Consider the following 16,952-nt stretch of genomic DNA (forward strand, 5'->3'; position numbering starts at 1 on the left):
TTTAGGTTTAATTTTATATACTTGCACCATTATTGATCATTATTTTGTTGACCATAAAAAGGTTTGTGAACTACCAGTTGAAAATCAGTGTGATAAAGCAATTTTGGAGCATTTTCAATTCATTGTTTAGTAATAGAACACGAAGGGGGAGTTTCGCAGCCGCAAGGTTACAGAGTCCGCCTTGGTAAGCGGATGGTCGTGGGTTCGAATCTTAGTAGAATCAGGCCATTTGGTTGTCAAAGGACTTTAGCATAAATAATAGGACTTTAGAATAAATCTCAGGCTTTCCACCAAGTACCTTTCCTCCAATCTGAATTCTACAGTACCTTTGTTGACTCTCCTTCTAACAAAAATTAGTCCCTGTTATAATAAAACTGATGTGAGTAACGTATGAAAGTTCTCTCCAGAGAATTGTAATTGGCGATATTGTTAGAAGGGACAGAGGCTCGGTATAGTAGAGTAGTAAGTTTGAAACGGAAAGGTAAAACTTACACACAAGCACGGATATGAATGATAAGCGTATCACTTACTTCAATAGTGATACTGCCAATAATATGAAGTGCGGAATACAGAAAACACTTGGGCAATATCACAATAGATCTAATCTCTGGTCGCAGTGATGAGCTCACACAGGAAAAAAATAGAACACGAAAACGTTTGAAAATAAAAATATCTTTTATTGTACTTGATTGCAATACCTCTCAATGTGTTACCTTTCTTGTTCGTTTGGCTCGGATTTTGACATGTTCGTTTGGCTCACAACATTCTCTTCGCATATCTCTTCCTCTGAGTATTGCTCAGGGGAATGGCAACAGTATATGGTATATGGAAGTTTTGCTGGGCGCCTGCATCGGGGCTTTATTTTTAAATAAAGCTCCGATATGTTGGCTACTGTTAAACGTGTAGAGTTTAGATAGGGCTGCCATCCCCTTGGTATTGCTAAGAGAGACTAGTAGCGAATTTCTTTATTCCACCAGCTCACCACGTTTTGACCTGGAAGCGCACTAACTACTCTTAAAACCCTTCTTTATTCGCTCGATTTCGACCCAGTTTTGACATGGCGTGCTGCTCGAAGCGAACTGCAACATTTGTCAGCTTCAACCCACCACTGCACGTGCTTAGTTCGTAAACAATTATCTGGCATCTCTTTCTTACTTGCTTCGTAAATGGCGATGCCGTTTTTTTATTGCTCGGTAGATTTGCCCTGACGCAGATGAATAAAGAAATTCGCTATAGAGTTTGTATTAGTGCGATGTATTCGATTTTTCTTTGAATTTTTTGAATCCTGTGAATTTTTTGTCACCTGTGAGAACTGTCATCTAAAAGAGAGAATAAAAAACTACCGAGTTTGATTCACACTCGTGTCGTAGTGTTCGTGTGTTTTCGCTTGGAGAACTCTATCCAGCTTTTTACGCACCATAATGGCGGGTGCTATAATGCGCGTTCGTTATTTGTGAACCTCTCTGCTTACGTCAGATTCGTGATTTCTGCAGTTTTGCAGATTTATTGTTTTTCGTGCGAAATACATGAAGAGTCAAACTGACGTAAGCGGAGTTGTTAAAAGGATAGGTAACATATTACGATTTTTTTATTATCAGAGATGCCAGATCTCTTCTCAAGGCACAATGTTGACTAACTTTTTCATTCGACTCGTATAACTGATGGTGACGGTGGAAGCCCTGCCCGCATAATCAACAGTGGTGGGCACCGCTAACCGACGCTAATCGCTAAGTCGCTAACCGGAAAATTTAGCTCGATAATCGCTAAACGCTAAACGCTAAACCCACATTAGCGGAACTTTCGCTAATCGCTAACTTTTTAATATGTAAAAAGTCATATCGCTATATTTATTGCTCGTGTTTTGTCAGATTTGGACCACTTTGAGCTGTTTTGGTTAAACAAACGAAAACAATTACTTTTTAAAGCTATTTACAGTAAGAGGTTCACGAAACGGTATTCATATTTGATTTTGTAAAAACAAGAATAACAAAAGTTATTTAGCTTGCATTGAAAATAGATACTCCCAGGAATGTTTTCATAAAAACTCAATTATTATCTGAATCGAAAAAGTAGAACCAAAGTTGTCATAATTTCAAGCGCATTGTAATTCAACTCGTAGTACGCAGCGAGGATAAAAAATTTGCTTCAAGATTTTAAGTCATCAGATATAATTGGCGCCGTGTCAAATGAATGATATGAGAAAAAAAGCGCATTGTAATTTACCAAAGTTCTTGGTGTGCCGAAAATTCAATCTAGACCTTGTGCTTGTTCTTCAAAATGCTCCTGTGGCTTGTACGATAACTAGAACTCCATTCTAGGGTAAAAAAACTGACAAAAGTAACTTTTGCAGTAAAGTATGTTCATCTTTCGAAGCAATTTACGTACGCCATCAGCAATTCACAGGTTTTCTAAATATTTCTATTGTCACTTCTCTACAAAATTTAGCGAATTAGCGATTAGCGTTTCGAAGGCCAAAATTTTAGCGACCCTAACAGTTTCGCTAACCAGCTCAAAAATTAGCGAAACCGCTAAATCGCGAACTGAATTTTAGCGTCGCTAATTAGCGAATTAGCGAATTAGCGGAATGGTGCCCACCACTGATAATCAATAATCATAAACGGATGATAATCCATATGATTTAACGATACCCCATACAGTCGGGACTATATCCCGAATAGGGAACCTGTATATTAGAGAAATGACAAGACACTCACCGTTGAGGCAACTGTCAACATCAAAACGGATAACGGCAATGCAAAATTATACAACTCGCCTGTTTTGATGTTGACAGTTGCCTTAACGGTGAGTGTCTCGGCGTTTCTCTGGTGTATAGGCTGACTAATCCCGAACTAGTTGTTAGGCACGTTTTATGGTTATTGTTGAAATTAATTCAACGAGAGTTTTTCCAAAATTATAATTCCCCGTAACACGGAAATGAAACGCACTTTGTCCGTTGTTGAAAATAGTGAGAATATAATTTTCCTGTCACAGAAATATATTTCAGGTTAGCAAAGGTATACATTGGATATTAATTATTAAATTATCAATGCGCATCTTTAGTTTAGTTTATATTAAGTTTAGAAAGTAAGCAACTTACGTTTAGTCTCTCTTTAATTTTGCAGCTTAGCGTTTTGTCTACTGTGTCACCGTGCGGAACGGTAGATTCATAGAACCAATTGTGATATAGGTTAAGATAGAACCACGTGGTCGACTACGAATTTTCAGCGTCACTGGACTCGGGAATAGTTAATGCGTTATCTATAAAAACACTATTTTATGTTTTAATCACTATAACTAACATGATGATATGTTTTCACAAGTGATGCATTAACTATTACCGAGTGGTAAGCATTTGAAAATTCGATGTTCGTGCGTCTTGGGCTGCCCGACAAGTCAGACGTGTTTCCGGTTGCTTGTGGACTGGTCTTTGACTGCCTATCCCTTTCCGACCGGGCCAGTATAATTGCGTAGGTAGAAGGTGACTTGAACAAAACCTTCTCTCTCGCTTTTTGAACGTCCTATTCATTGTTTTATTGTTCACAACGCTAGTGTCATCATCGCAGCTGCTACGAAAAATAAAAAACCGGAGCAAGCAAGTGTTTTTAAATAGGAATAGCTTCGATTTAGGTTTTGTTATCCGTCATTTTTTACCTACACAATTGTGTGGGCTCGGTCGGAATGGGCTATAGCTTCAAAGTTTGTGTTTTGTTTTGTCAGTGTGTCTTTTAAAGACTACCTGAAAGTTATTTTCCATCAGTCTTTCTTAAGACTACCTACTTTTCAATTTTACATTTGTTTTAACTTTTTTTCCGTATCACCTGAAATGACAGGGCGCAAAAAACCGCGCATCACTACGAGGAGAAAGAGAGAGCATTCTCTCTCGGACAATTCGAGTATCTGCAGTGATAACATGTTTGATATTTTGCCTGAGCAAGAAGCCATATGACATATGACACCAAGAACGCCAAGCCGTTCAAGGTTGTCTTGAAAGGTCTCACCAACGATCAAACCGTTGATGAGAGCAAAATTACTTTGACAGAATTACTTGGCATAGCCCTTACCCAAGTAGTTCTTATGAAACAAAAATCACGAGGCGAAAACAGCCAGAGAACTGTAGTTTTCCTTGTGAACTATTTAATCCATTTTAACCGCAGTTAGGTTAACAACTTAAAATATTTTGAGAAAGCACATGCTTTATATAATGTGCGTGTAAAATGGGAAATTTATAGAAAGTTTGGCGGAGGTGAAAAGCATATCACCCAATGCCGTACTTGCCAACGATATGGCCATGGATCTAGTTTCTGTAGCATGGTCTAAAAATGCCTTTATTGTGGAAACTCTCACAAAAAGGACACATGTCCTGTGAATAAGAGTAAAAAATCTCAGTGCACCAATTGTAACGGCAACCATATGTCAATTTTCACGAATGCCCTGTCCGTTTAGCCATTGTTAGGGTAAGGCAAGCTAAACAAAATTCAGTTTCCCAATCAAAACAAATTTCAAAACATCATTCTTCAAGCCCCGCTGTACCAGCAAATTTTTCTACTCCTTTGCATACCCGTTTACCATATGCACATGTAACAGGTAGTTCGAAAATGACCGTTAAAGAACAAACTTTTGATTTAAAAACAAATTTTTAGACCAGCAATGCTTTATGCTGTACCGATCTGGTCAAGTTGCTGTTCAACAAGGAAGAAAACGCTCCAAAGGATTCAGAAGTAAATTCTGAAAATGATTTTGAAGCGTCCTCCTCGGCTTGATACACTCGGATTACATAGACTTACTGGTGTTGAACCATTACAAGCTATGTCAAATAAAATTATGAATAATTTTCGACAAAAATCGTTGCAATCCTCAATTGCTACGATAAGCTCTCTTTATAGCCAATAAGTTAGCAATTGAGGTAGTTGTAAGTTTACTTCCCCTTTTTTGACATATAGGTTTCAATCCCTACGAACGATAAGTCCTAATTGCGAAAGCAAACAAATCCTAACAATTAAAATTACAAATTTTTAACAGTGTTGAGAAGTCACCATTTGTGATTGGACACACATACTCATTACTTACTAATATTTATCATAAATAATTAAACTACTAACAAATCCCCCCCCCCTTTAATAAAAAAAATCGAAGTTGATCACGTGGTGGCTTGAAGTCGGCCATATATGGCTTCGACGCACTTCCATCTTAAGTAGATAGGCACAATTTTTTAGGACCTGTAGTATTGTTTTATAACGTGATTTACAAATGTTTTTAACTAAATGAATAGTATTTTAATTTATATTCCAACTTATATTTTAATTAAAGAGAACCTCGTTGCGTGCTATCAGCTTGACCGCTTCTTCAATTCTCCTTTACTCACGATTGCTTGGGCTGGCCTGTCAATCGCCAGTGTATGGAATCTCCATACGGGAGCGTTGTGTACCCACAAGAGGTTGATCAGAGAAGTGGAGCGCGCTGGCCTAATAGGGTTGGCCAACACTCCCTCCACGGTATGGAAACTCCTAGTTGCTGTACTGCTCGACGCGCTGAACATCTAATACTGCTAACTTGGTAACCGGGCGCTCGTAGACTCCAGTGGTTGTCTGCACGATTGCGGATCTTTCTTGACCGTCTCGACCGGTCGTCGTATTAATGACCCTTCTTTTTGGCCAACATCCACCAGGCATCTTAGTATCAACGATAACTACAACGTTTCCAGTTTCGATGAGTTTCACGTACTGGAACCATTTTGACCGACGAGTGATTTCAGGTAGATAATTAGTAACCCACCTCCTCCAGAACAGATTCGTCAGAATCTGAAACGTGGACCAATTTTGTTTCAAGGCTGAGCTGCAGTCGTTACTTGTGACCAGTGCCTTAACACCACTAGATGAACCGAGCAAGAAATGATTTGGAGTAAGTGCCGGAGCAGAATCGTCGTCTGTCGACACATGAGTGAGTGGCCGGGAGTTGATCAAATTCTCTATTTCGATTAGAGTATTACGAAGTACTTCGTCAGATAGTTTTTCCGCTGCGCAGACCGCTGACATGTTGCTCTTTACTGAGCGTATCAGGCGCTCCCAACTTCCGCCCATATGTGGCGCCAACGGAGGATTTAACCCTCTAGTGCCCGAATTAGTTTTTGGACGGGCTTCGGTAAAATCACTTTAAATCATTATAAACACTTTTTGTGTATTTATTGAAGCTTTTTAGAGGTTTGACTGAAGCCCGGCAATTGGCAGCATTGGGCACTAGAGGGTTAACATTCACTCAGTCTCAGTGTTGGTGAATTCTCTCATGATTTCATCCTGGCTTTTCGAACTCGTGTTTTGCTCCGACGAAGTTGGTTCCTTGGTCGCTGTAGAACTTTCAAAGCTGTCCACGCCGAGCGACGAAGTTGCGTATTGCCATAACGCAAGAGTAGTAGTTAACGAATGAACTATTTCGATATGTATAGCTCGAACAGTTAAACAGGTGGCTAACATTCCCCAGCGTTTTTCGACTCTCCTGCCATTGATCACCTCGATTGGGCCGAAATAATCGATTCCCGTATGCGTGAACGGGCGTGAGAATATTGCTAATCAACCAGAAGTTAGATCTGCCATGAATGGAGGGTTGGGTACTGCTTTTTGGACCTTGCATCTCAGCGTACTTTATTGTGGCACGAACGTATACGGCTAATTTGATAATTTTGTCGCAATTCATTTATAACGGTTTCGTGATTTTGGTGGTGGTATTTGTGGTGGTAGTGCAAAATTATTAAACTAGTGATGTGGTGTTTACGTGGTAGGATGATTGTTTCTCTCGTGTCCTCTGTAGCGTATTGACAGGCTGCGATTCGTTACGCAAACGATTGGTTCCGAGAAAGTGTAGTGAAATGAAAGACTTGCTAAGAGTTCAACATCTGTGGATTTGTTATAGGTGGCGGACTGTGGCCATTTGTCCTCTGTTGTCCAGAGAAAGCCTGGTCCGTTGAACGATCTGCTGTCTGGAGACAGCTTAGAATTTCTGCCCCATTTTGTTCCATCGTCTGCAACGTTCAACTTGCTAGGCACATATCGCCATTCGTGTGCTTCCGTGGCTCCCAAAATCTCGGTAACTTTGAACCCGACGAACTGTGTGTAACGCCGATGATCAGAGTTGTGCCAGCACAAAACATCCCTTGAGTCCGACCAGTAGGTCTTCTTTGTAATTTTTATAGCTAGCATATCGATAATTGTGCTGGTGAGTCGTGTTCCAATTATTGCTGCTTGCAACTCCAGTAGTGGAATCGACGTGAGTTTCAACGGTGCCACTTTGGTTTTAGAGGTGACAAGAGAGCAATGACTTTTGTCGCCTTTGACGAATCGAAGGAAGCATACAGCTGCCATTCCGTTTTTTTTCAGCGTCAACGAAAGTGTGTATTTGTACCTCATCAGCTGCAGTGAATGTATATTTTATTTTACACTGTAGCATCGCGCGATCTGAACGTTTTCCACATTGGGCAAGACTTTAAGCGGGCTGAGCCAGTCTGCAAACGCTCCATCCCTTATTTCCTCGTCCCAACCTATTTCGGATCGCCAGATGTCCTGTAGCAGAACCTTCAAGAAGGCTAAGAAGTGTGAAATGAGGCCAAGTGGGTCGAAAATGCTCATAAGGACTCGTAAAACCTTCCGCTTAGTAGGGCGTCGTTCGCCTTTCAGCAGAGCTACGTCATATCGATTCCAACCAACCTTGAAAGTGAATATATCGGAACTTGTATTCCACCACATTCCTAAGACCTTTTCAGTGGACAGTTTTGATAGAAGATCGAGACTCTTTTCCTCCGTGCTAGTTTCTTGTAGCGCCAATGTTACTCGTCTGGAATTACTGATTCAGTTCTGCATGTCGAACCCAATAAGGTATATTACAAAGGAGTGGCAGATAAGTTCTCGATATGCGATCAGAGGTGGCGAGTTAAAAGTTGTGACGTCACAACAATAGTTAACCTTCGGCATTCAGCGCGGATTTTCGACAAATTGTACTTTTTTCGAGTTTTTAACGTTCTACGGTTACCAAAAAAAAAACGCAAATGCAATCGTGGAGGTAAATCATGTGGTGTTTCGGTTTATCAAGCCTAAAATTTAGGTAGAAGCATACATGCTTCTCCCAAAAAACCCGATGTTGAGAAACGCTGGCGTTTGCTCTGTCTGGTACCAAATCTTCCCGCAATGTTTTATATATGTTCACAATATTTTCGCGCGAAGGATTTCGAGCATAGGTTCCAGGCCGATTCCTGGCGCATTTTGGCATCGGAAGATAATGTATCAATTTATCATTCGTAGCTGTCCAAAAGTAATTGTTTACGTTTTAGCCGTTCCAACAATTTCCACACTTTTATCGGTGAATCCATCATCACGGACGAAGCACTTTTAAGGCAACACGAGACAGGTGCACCAGCTTAAAAATACGCTCCTTCGGCCAAATATCAGAATATATATTTCACACCATTCGAAGAGAAGTTCATTATGAGTTGCTTGTTTGGAAATAAAAAAGAGCTCTTCAACAAACCTGGAATCGCGAAGAACTCACCCCAAGTGATGCAGAGGACGACATGTGGACCTACAAGCCGGCGACCTCTTGAGGAATCAGATGGAGTAGAGTACGCCATGAATTATATCGCTCGATCGGTTTTGGAAAGTAACCCCGAAATGGGCATTTACACCTATGAAATTGAATACTCGGCGGAAGACGACTGCCACGAAAAAAATATTTTGAAGATTTCTCTAACGGTGGGCTAGTTTAGTTGATCTATGACAATACCTGGGAGACACATGTTGTTTCTGATATTATCATAGTACAACAATATAATGCATTCCATATGATTTCAAACAAAATCTATACATTTTCCTATGTCAAACTGTGCTTAATTGGTTGTTATGACGTCACGATCTCAGTACGCGAAAAATGTTGCTGCTTAACACTTGCAACCACGCTCATCTGCCGCTCCTTCGTATATACCTTATTGTGTCGAACCCGCCTTGCGCATTAACATATTGACCATCCTTTGCGATCTGTATGGCATCTTCTTCTGAGCCAACACTAATCAACATGTCTTCGAGGTAATGCGAATTGGTTATTGCCTCATATGCTCCTGGGAACTCATTCTTAAATCGTTCAGCATTGACGTTCTTCACGTACTGGGCACTACTCGGAGAACAGCACGCACCAAAGGTCATGACTTTCATTGCCTATACCTCGAGTTCACCATCGGCATTCGTCCAAAAGAAGCACTGATAACGCTGATCTTCTTCGTGAATGAGCACCTGATAACACATCTCGCGAATGTCTCCCGTAACTGCAATAGGATGCAAGCGGAATCGAAGTAGAATCGCGAGTAGAGATGAAAGTAAATCCGGTCCTTCCAGTAGAGCTGAATTCAATGACTTGCCATAAACCTTGGTGGCAGCGTCCCAGACTATTTGTAACAGGAAATACTGGAAGAAACCATCTGCAGATGGACTGTTTATTTATTTCACAGTCTTAAAGCTTGCGGACATACCCTTTCATGACGTAATCCTGGATCTTCTGCTGCAGTGCCTGTGCTATTTGCTCATCCTTCGCCATACGATTTTGCAATGATTGATGACGACGTAATGCCATTTCTCGGTTATCGGGAAGACGGATATCATCGTAGCGCCAGAGCAAACCTGTCTCATAGCGCTCACCATTGAAGCGAGTACGGGACTGTAAAGGTGACTGCGAGCGCTCTTTTTCGGACGATAGAAGCATTTTAGCTGGATTAACTACGCCTAGACTATCTAGCGAAAAACACTCCTTTATATATAAATACTCCTTTATGTCTTGATGTCGTCAGATTCATCGTTGCACGAGCGAACATGAAATGTGTAATGAAACATATTAGGTGTTGTCTCAGTACTCAAACCTCCGCATATCGTCCAACCAAGTCGTGTCTTCATCGCAATTGGTTGACCCAATTTTCCTTCGCGGCTTTTCAGTGCCAAACCCAGCTGAGCATGCTTCATTAGGGTGGGGAATCGTTATATGGAAAAAACAAAATTTGATAGCAGAAAGCCAGAACCAAGTTTTTCTTGTTCTGTTTGGGGCCCCAAACAATCCTGAATTTATTGCAATCGATTGGTTTTGTCTCCGCTTGGCGCATTGCATTTTAAATTTATATGGAGATTTGTATGGAAAAACCAACTTTTTTGCATTTTCCATTCTAAAGAGCTCAAAATGGCTTAAACCATAGGTTTCATGACTTCAAACGGTAGATTTTTTGATGCCAAACAACTTGGCCGAAGACACTAAAGAGCTAGGGTGAGCCAAAAAGATACTAGAGCTGTTCAAAGATGAGTATGTCGAAATTTATGCTGCAAATCATTTTTTCTGTCAACACTGCCGGTGTACCGGCGTCAGTCAGATTTCCATCAGAAGTGACCTCTGAAACACGTTGTAGATTCTATCTACGCCTAGAATATTGACCTAAATTTGTTAACTTGATCCAGCTGAGTGTATAAACTCGTTACGACAGGTTACTTCTAAATTCTGATGGGAATCCTACTGACGCCGGTACTTTGGTAATGTTGGCAGAAAAGAAGATTTTCTGCATTTTAATCGACATACTCAACTTTGAACAGTAGCTCTTCTTAGGAACATCCTAGCTCTTTAGTGTCTTCTACAAAGTTGTTAGGCATCTAAAATACTGTACTTTAACATAATGTAGTGCAGTATTAGAGCATTATTGAGCTCTCTAGAAAGGTAAATGCAAAAAAGTAGGCTTTCCCATATAAATTTTCATAAAAATTTAAAATGCAATGCGCCAAGCGGAGACAAGACCAATCGACTTCAGGTAAGTTTAGGGTTGTTTGGGATCCCAAAAGCAACCAAAAAAACTTGGTTCTGGAAAATCGACCATTTTTTCCCACCCTAATGCTTCATTCTAATCAGAATGCGTGGTCGAGTATCATAATATGATTCTATCGGCAGCCCTCTAAGGTGAGGGTACAGAGATATTAACTCATCAAGGTCGAGAGTTTGGTGTGGCAGCATTAATTTGTTCACTGTGCGCACATCCTCTAGGTTAAACTGTTTAGTTTCATAGTTTCGCGCAGCAACATGAAGTTTTACAATGCAGGAGTCCTTCTCTTGTCGTTGAGTTCCTCCAATCCAACGAAGAGATAGTGGACTCGAAATTCCACTCAGTCCCAGATCATCAGCCAGTCTTGATAGATCAGTGTTAGTGCTGACCCCTCGTCTAAAAAGGCGTAGGTATGTACATCCTTTTCCGATTTGGAAAGCACCACCGGCAGATAGCGAAATAGTACAGAGCTTGACGTTGTTTGATGCATATCGCAACCATGTCCCAATCCGCTGGCTTTAGATTACAATAGCTGAGTGTGTTGATTCGAACATTGCATTCTCTCTTTCTGATCGTTGTGTAGCAGCATATGATGTCGGTATGTACAACCGTCCTGGCCGCATGGTTCGGCTTTGCAGCTTTCTTTATGCTTGCGAAGGCAAGTACGGCAAAGTCCAAACTCCCTGACTACTGCCCATCTCGAATCTCTGGAGAATTCTTGAAACCGTTTGCACTTATCCACAGATTTGCAATTTCCTTCGCACACGAGACATGTGTCCTTAGTGAAGAATGGTGTTGAATCTCCTACCGCTTTGGGAGGCAAAAATGGCTTTGTGTTAAGTGGATCCGTTGTCTCATAGTGCGCATTGAGACAGCTATCTCCCCTTTTAAGTTGACGAAAATCGTTGCGCGTAGGTTTTGCTTCAAACGAGACAGTGGGAAACGTTACTGAGCTTGCTGCTTCAGCCAGAGTGTAAACCCATTCACTAAACGTTGCTAAGTTGACCGCGACATGAGTTTTCCTATGTTGGGCCCAGCTCAGCTTGATTGACGGTGGTAATTTACTGACGAGTTGATGCAGCAAAGTCACATTGTACATATATTCTTCCAACCCGCATGACCCGACTGTAGCGCAAAAGTTCTGTACACTAACTGCGAATGCACAATCACTTCCGGTTGACCATAAAGCATCCCTAGTGTATCCATTACACCGTGTACATTTCCTGGGTGCATAAGCCTACATTTAACGGCCTCATATGCTTTGCCCCTCAAACTTCTTTGCAGCCTCACCAGATTCTCCTCTTCCGTGAATCCACACATAGCTGTTGCGCTGTTGAGCATGGATAGGAAAATTGGCCATTCTTCCGGATTACCGGTAAACGTGGGCAAATCTTCCGAAACTGCTTGCCGTGCTGCAATCTGCGAGCGTGAAAGCTGAAACTGATCGTTATCATCTTCCATTATTGTGGAGTTTGTCGACGATCTCTCAGCACGTGTAGCTCGCGACGTGCCGCGGGTAGGATTTGCAGTTGACCTGGTCGGATGATTTTCGGTTTGGACTTTCGTTGATTGAGGCAAAGTATCCGAACTGAAGTGTCCTGACTTTTCACGCACTGAATTTCGGTGAAGATTTTCGGTCGCATTTTCTCGGTTGTGAACCTTAGATTGCTCAACTAAATATTGTTTGGGAGATTTCGGATTGCTCGATTGTAAACGATCTAAATAATCGATAAACGATTTTGTCACGCAAATATCGTTCTTGTTGCAACTGAAGCTGCCGAAAATAATTTATGCACTCTGCCTCCTCTTGAATTCGTCGCTGCCGCTCTCGTAGTTTATTTTCCTGTTGTAATTGCACGAGACGTTTTTGTTGTTGGTGCTGCCGAAATTCCTCTTCCCTCTGCTGTTGCTGAAGATTTTGCTGTTGTAACCGATCGCGTTGTAACTGCATCTGGTTTTTTACATCTTCATGTTGAGTAGTAGATTCCGGCTGTGAATGACTCGTAGTTTTGACCCACTCTTTTACACGATGACGAGATATGATGGAACCAGAACAACGACTTGATCCCTCCTCACTAACCAAGTTTTCAAGAATACTGTACTTCTCAGCTAAGAATTCTTTGTGTTTTCTTACTTCTTCCTGTTCAGCTATCCGTTGACGCTCTGCTTCATTTTGCTATTCCCGCTTGCGTCGCTCCGCCTGCCGTTCCTCGTACTTCATTTCTTCTTGCAGTCTCAATAGTTGCAATTTGGCGCGATTGCGGGCGGATCTCTGTGAAGCAGCTCTACAGTTATCCGAAAACGCCCTTTCCAATTCAATTATAGGCACTCCTTCTAAAAACGGTATTAAAAGTTTCTCCTTCCGTTGGTCTTTTTGCAAAGCTAAAACTGGTTTTATCGACGGTTCTGATCCTGGCTGTTTACTCAACGAATTAAATTTCGGAACAAAGTCTATTTTTGATATCGGATGGTTGTAGAGGCTCTGACTGAATAGATTTAGATTTACCACCGGGTGAACGAACAGGTGTAGTTAAAGTAGCAGCTTGAACAGATGAACTATGTTTGGGCTTATCCTTTTTGGCATCTTTTGGTGTCGATTGCTTGTTCGAAATCGGTGTAGTTCGCTGGATCCATTCTGCGGGTTTGCAAGTGGTACAGTTCCAGCTCTGGTTAGCGACTTCATCCGTTACTTCAACACAATGATGCCATCTGTCGCAATGATCGTATTGCACCATCTCATCAGTGTCCGGCTTTTCGCAGCTTCTACAGCACGTGCGGCGGCGGATTGAAACTGACATATTTACGGTGCGCTTTGGGTAGCACGCCGGGTTAAAATATTGGGTCAAAATCAAGTGAAAGTGGGTGAGCTGTGTGGTATAAAGAAATTGCCATTAGATCGCAACTGGGATTGACATTGAGAACAAATAAATTCGCGCAGTTAAGACAGCTGAATGAGAAAAAAAAAGAAAAGAGGAAAAAAACATACGTGTACAAACACATACATATGCATACACACATGTATATATAGAAAAATAATAATAATGAGAGTAATAGTAGTAGTTGTTGTGAGAGAAGTGAGAAGGGTTAGTAATGCTACATTATATCTATGAGTGTAATGGATGGACGTTAGTCACGAGGTTTTGTTAGTGGTTTTAGGGTTAGTGTTAACCTCGATTAGGCCCTACAGACACCGCCAGTATTTAGTTTTGTTAGATCATGCGAAACTAAAACCGGCGGTGTGATAAGTCAAGCGTAATCAAAAAAAAAAAAAAATACAAGCGAATTGCAATTATTGTGTTGATCTTAATAAATTGTTACTATTATGTTATTATTATAATGTTATTTATATTATTATTTTTCTAATCAAGCTTTGTGTTTAGAAATACGCTTGACGAATCACCGTCAATTCCTCCACGCTTCACCCATGTGTAGGGTATCAAATATGTATTGTCATCGTATTTAAAATGTATCGAAATCCACCATAACGTTATTGTATTGTAACCTTATTAGTCTATATTTATTACGATTACGATGTTTTGCCTGCTTGATTGAACTCGTTTGATCTTATTAAAACTACTACTGATTGAATAGAATTTTACTTCAAGGTTGAAGAAATTTAATTTCGGTATATACACAAATGCACGTTGAATTTTCTATTTGAAAACGTAGACATCATCAATTTTGGATTTTGCATCGAAATCCAAAACAAACATAACTAAATCACAATTGCAACTTATAGGCTGATTGATTGTTTGAACAACAAAGGTACAATAGTTTTTACGCACATATTATTTTTATGTAGCAATTTCGTTCGAAGAGAAAGTTGGGCTAGCTACACATCTTTGATATCAATATGAGACAATAAGTAAATTGCCCTTGAAAAGTAAAATCGTATGTACTTTGGTTAGTTAGATCAAGTCACTTGCATTTCGATAAATATCCGTCGCGCCATCACATGGGGATATTACCCTTTTCTTTTGAATTTTGATGATAGTAATTAGGAGTACTCAACTTGACGTTAGAGTCATCTTCAGAACGTTCGTTTTTATTACAGTATTTTATACTAACAGAAGAAAAATTATCGTATGGTATTGGGGATATTAATATACTTGTATGCGCGATATTACTGTTCTCTTTTGAAATTTAATGGTAGTAGGTTTAGAAGTAACTTAACCTGATTTTAGTCATCTTTAGAATGCTCCTTAATTTATTGTTTGTTTTTGCGACAGTACGCTTACTAACATTTGAATATTATTATATAAAAGTTAGAGTGTACATTTTGATAGCTAACTCGTATTTTTCATTATTTAAGCAACATATTTATTTGTTAAGCTTCTAAATTTTTTTATTCCGAATTTCATTGAAATTTATAGTTTTTAGTCGAATGTTATTGTAAAGCAACATGATAGAATATTTAATTCTCTTTCCCGTGCAATTCTGATCTATTTGAAGATAAGAGAAAAAGTTACATTTTCGTGCACAACGCAGATTGCTATAGGCGTTTTTAGAGTGATAATAATATCTGGTGGCTAGGTGTGATGAATTTTGCTTTTATCATCCTCGAATAATTTAAAATACAATTCACATATTCAAGATAATGATGATTAATTTACAAATGATTATTTTTTAAGACAGATTTTAAAAAGTGAATAAGATCATGTGCTACAATTAAAGGCTTCAGTTATTAATCTGGCTGAATTCCATCAACTCTGAATTCTGAAGAGGCTCAATTTCTGTCTCAGATATTATTTGCTTAAGCCACTGCTGTATCTGCATCGTGTGCTCTTTCGATTCTCCTGTCATTGCCGTGGGTGAAGCCAAGGAGAACAATTCTCCCAGTACTTGAGTTAACGTTTCGTCTTGTTCTGGAAGATTTAGAATACTGCGCAGCTCTGTCGTTAGTGGAATCTGTTCACTACTTCTATTAGTAACTTCACTGCCTGTTTTCGTGCCGTCATTAGGTAAAATTTTGATAGAACCGTCAGATGTTTTTTTGGAAATTGCAGTTCCTGTCGGAGAACCAGCCAAGGTAGCTTTTAAAATATGCTGGCGCAATATTTTGTTTTCAGTGATCAGCCGTTTATAGAAACCGCATTCAGGACTACTTTGTTCCGAAGTACATTGTGATTGAGGGAATTTGGTTTCCGGTTCTGGTTTCGAATAAGTAGATTCTTTGCAGGTATTTATTGTTAAGTTCGTTACGTTTTTAAGATTGATTGTGCCATTGTAGTGGTTCATAGTTAAAATATTTACATTTTCCAATGTTTCTGCATTGTCCTTTTCATTAACAGTTAAACTGCTATTATCGAAATCACTAATGCGAGGCAAGACCCTGCAATTGACAGATTTATTAGTTTTATTAAGCTCAGTTTGTGATGCTTTTGTATGTTTTGCTTGTAGCTGAACAATTTTAGTAGGTTCAATTCCAACCGTCTCCTTTCTCTTGGAAAAAAAGTTATTATTATTGCTAGCATCAGCAACTGCCTCGTTAGTAAAAACCGCGTCAGTGCGTTGCGGTAAAAGTGACTCTGTTACCATTCGGTCGCGATTACGAAAGTTTGTCAAATCAATTTTTATCCGCGCTAAATCGTCTTCCAATTCTTGGTTCGCTTCACTTGACACTTTTTTCTCGATCAATTCTTTGCTCTCACTCAAAGCAAGATTAATAATCGATTCTCGTACCATATCGGCTCCTTCTCTGATAAGTCCTTTGTTATTGAAAAACTCCACTACAATTTCCTCACTTTCGGGATTTTCATGTTCTTCATCTCCTACACCCCGTCGACAGCTTTTGTGCATTAAGTCATGATCATTTACAGGCTGTATATAATCCTCGTTTTCATAATGGTCTTTAAGAATAATGTTAAAGTTGTCTATATTATACTTCCCATAACTTCGAATTTTGTTAATGAGTTCTTCTTCTTGTCCACTGTCGACGAACTTGATATTATCGAACTGAAATGTGATATGGTGGGATTGCTGTACTACAACAGAAAGTTGCCTAAGCAGTAATTTTTCTCGTAAATCAAGCGCTTTACGTATTCTATCAAATGATTCTGATACTTGCTCTTTCAGCTAGAAAATAATTAAAAAAATGATAGTTGCTTTTAAAATCGATTAACACATCAAT

The 16,952-nt window shown here is 39.8% G+C and overlaps 2 protein-coding genes across 2 annotated transcripts in view; both read right to left on the minus strand.

Moving 5' to 3' along the window:
* Window positions 1–8,877: 8,877 nt before the first annotated feature.
* On the minus strand, window positions 8,878–10,109 carry LOC129725344 (uncharacterized). The gene is made up of 2 exons (XM_055681037.1): window positions 9,503–10,109; window positions 8,878–9,451 (listed from the first exon to the last, which is right to left on the minus strand). Exons 1-2 carry the CDS (start codon window positions 9,730–9,732, stop codon window positions 9,205–9,207), a joined length of 477 nt encoding a protein of 158 aa, XP_055537012.1. The 5' UTR covers window positions 9,733–10,109; the 3' UTR covers window positions 8,878–9,204.
* A 4,152-nt stretch (window positions 10,110–14,261) lies between these two features.
* LOC129719847 (uncharacterized) overlaps window positions 14,262–16,952 on the minus strand; it is a 12,898-nt gene continuing 10,207 nt past the window's right edge. The window contains exon 2 of the mRNA XM_055671255.1: window positions 14,262–16,897. Within this exon, the coding sequence (XP_055527230.1) occupies window positions 15,500–16,897 (1,398 nt within the window). The 3' untranslated portion in view covers window positions 14,262–15,499. The remainder of the gene's footprint in view (window positions 16,898–16,952) is intronic.

This window comes from Wyeomyia smithii, chromosome 2 (assembly GCF_029784165.1).
Source record: "Wyeomyia smithii strain HCP4-BCI-WySm-NY-G18 chromosome 2, ASM2978416v1, whole genome shotgun sequence".
Lineage (NCBI taxonomy): Eukaryota > Metazoa > Arthropoda > Insecta > Diptera > Culicidae > Wyeomyia > Wyeomyia smithii.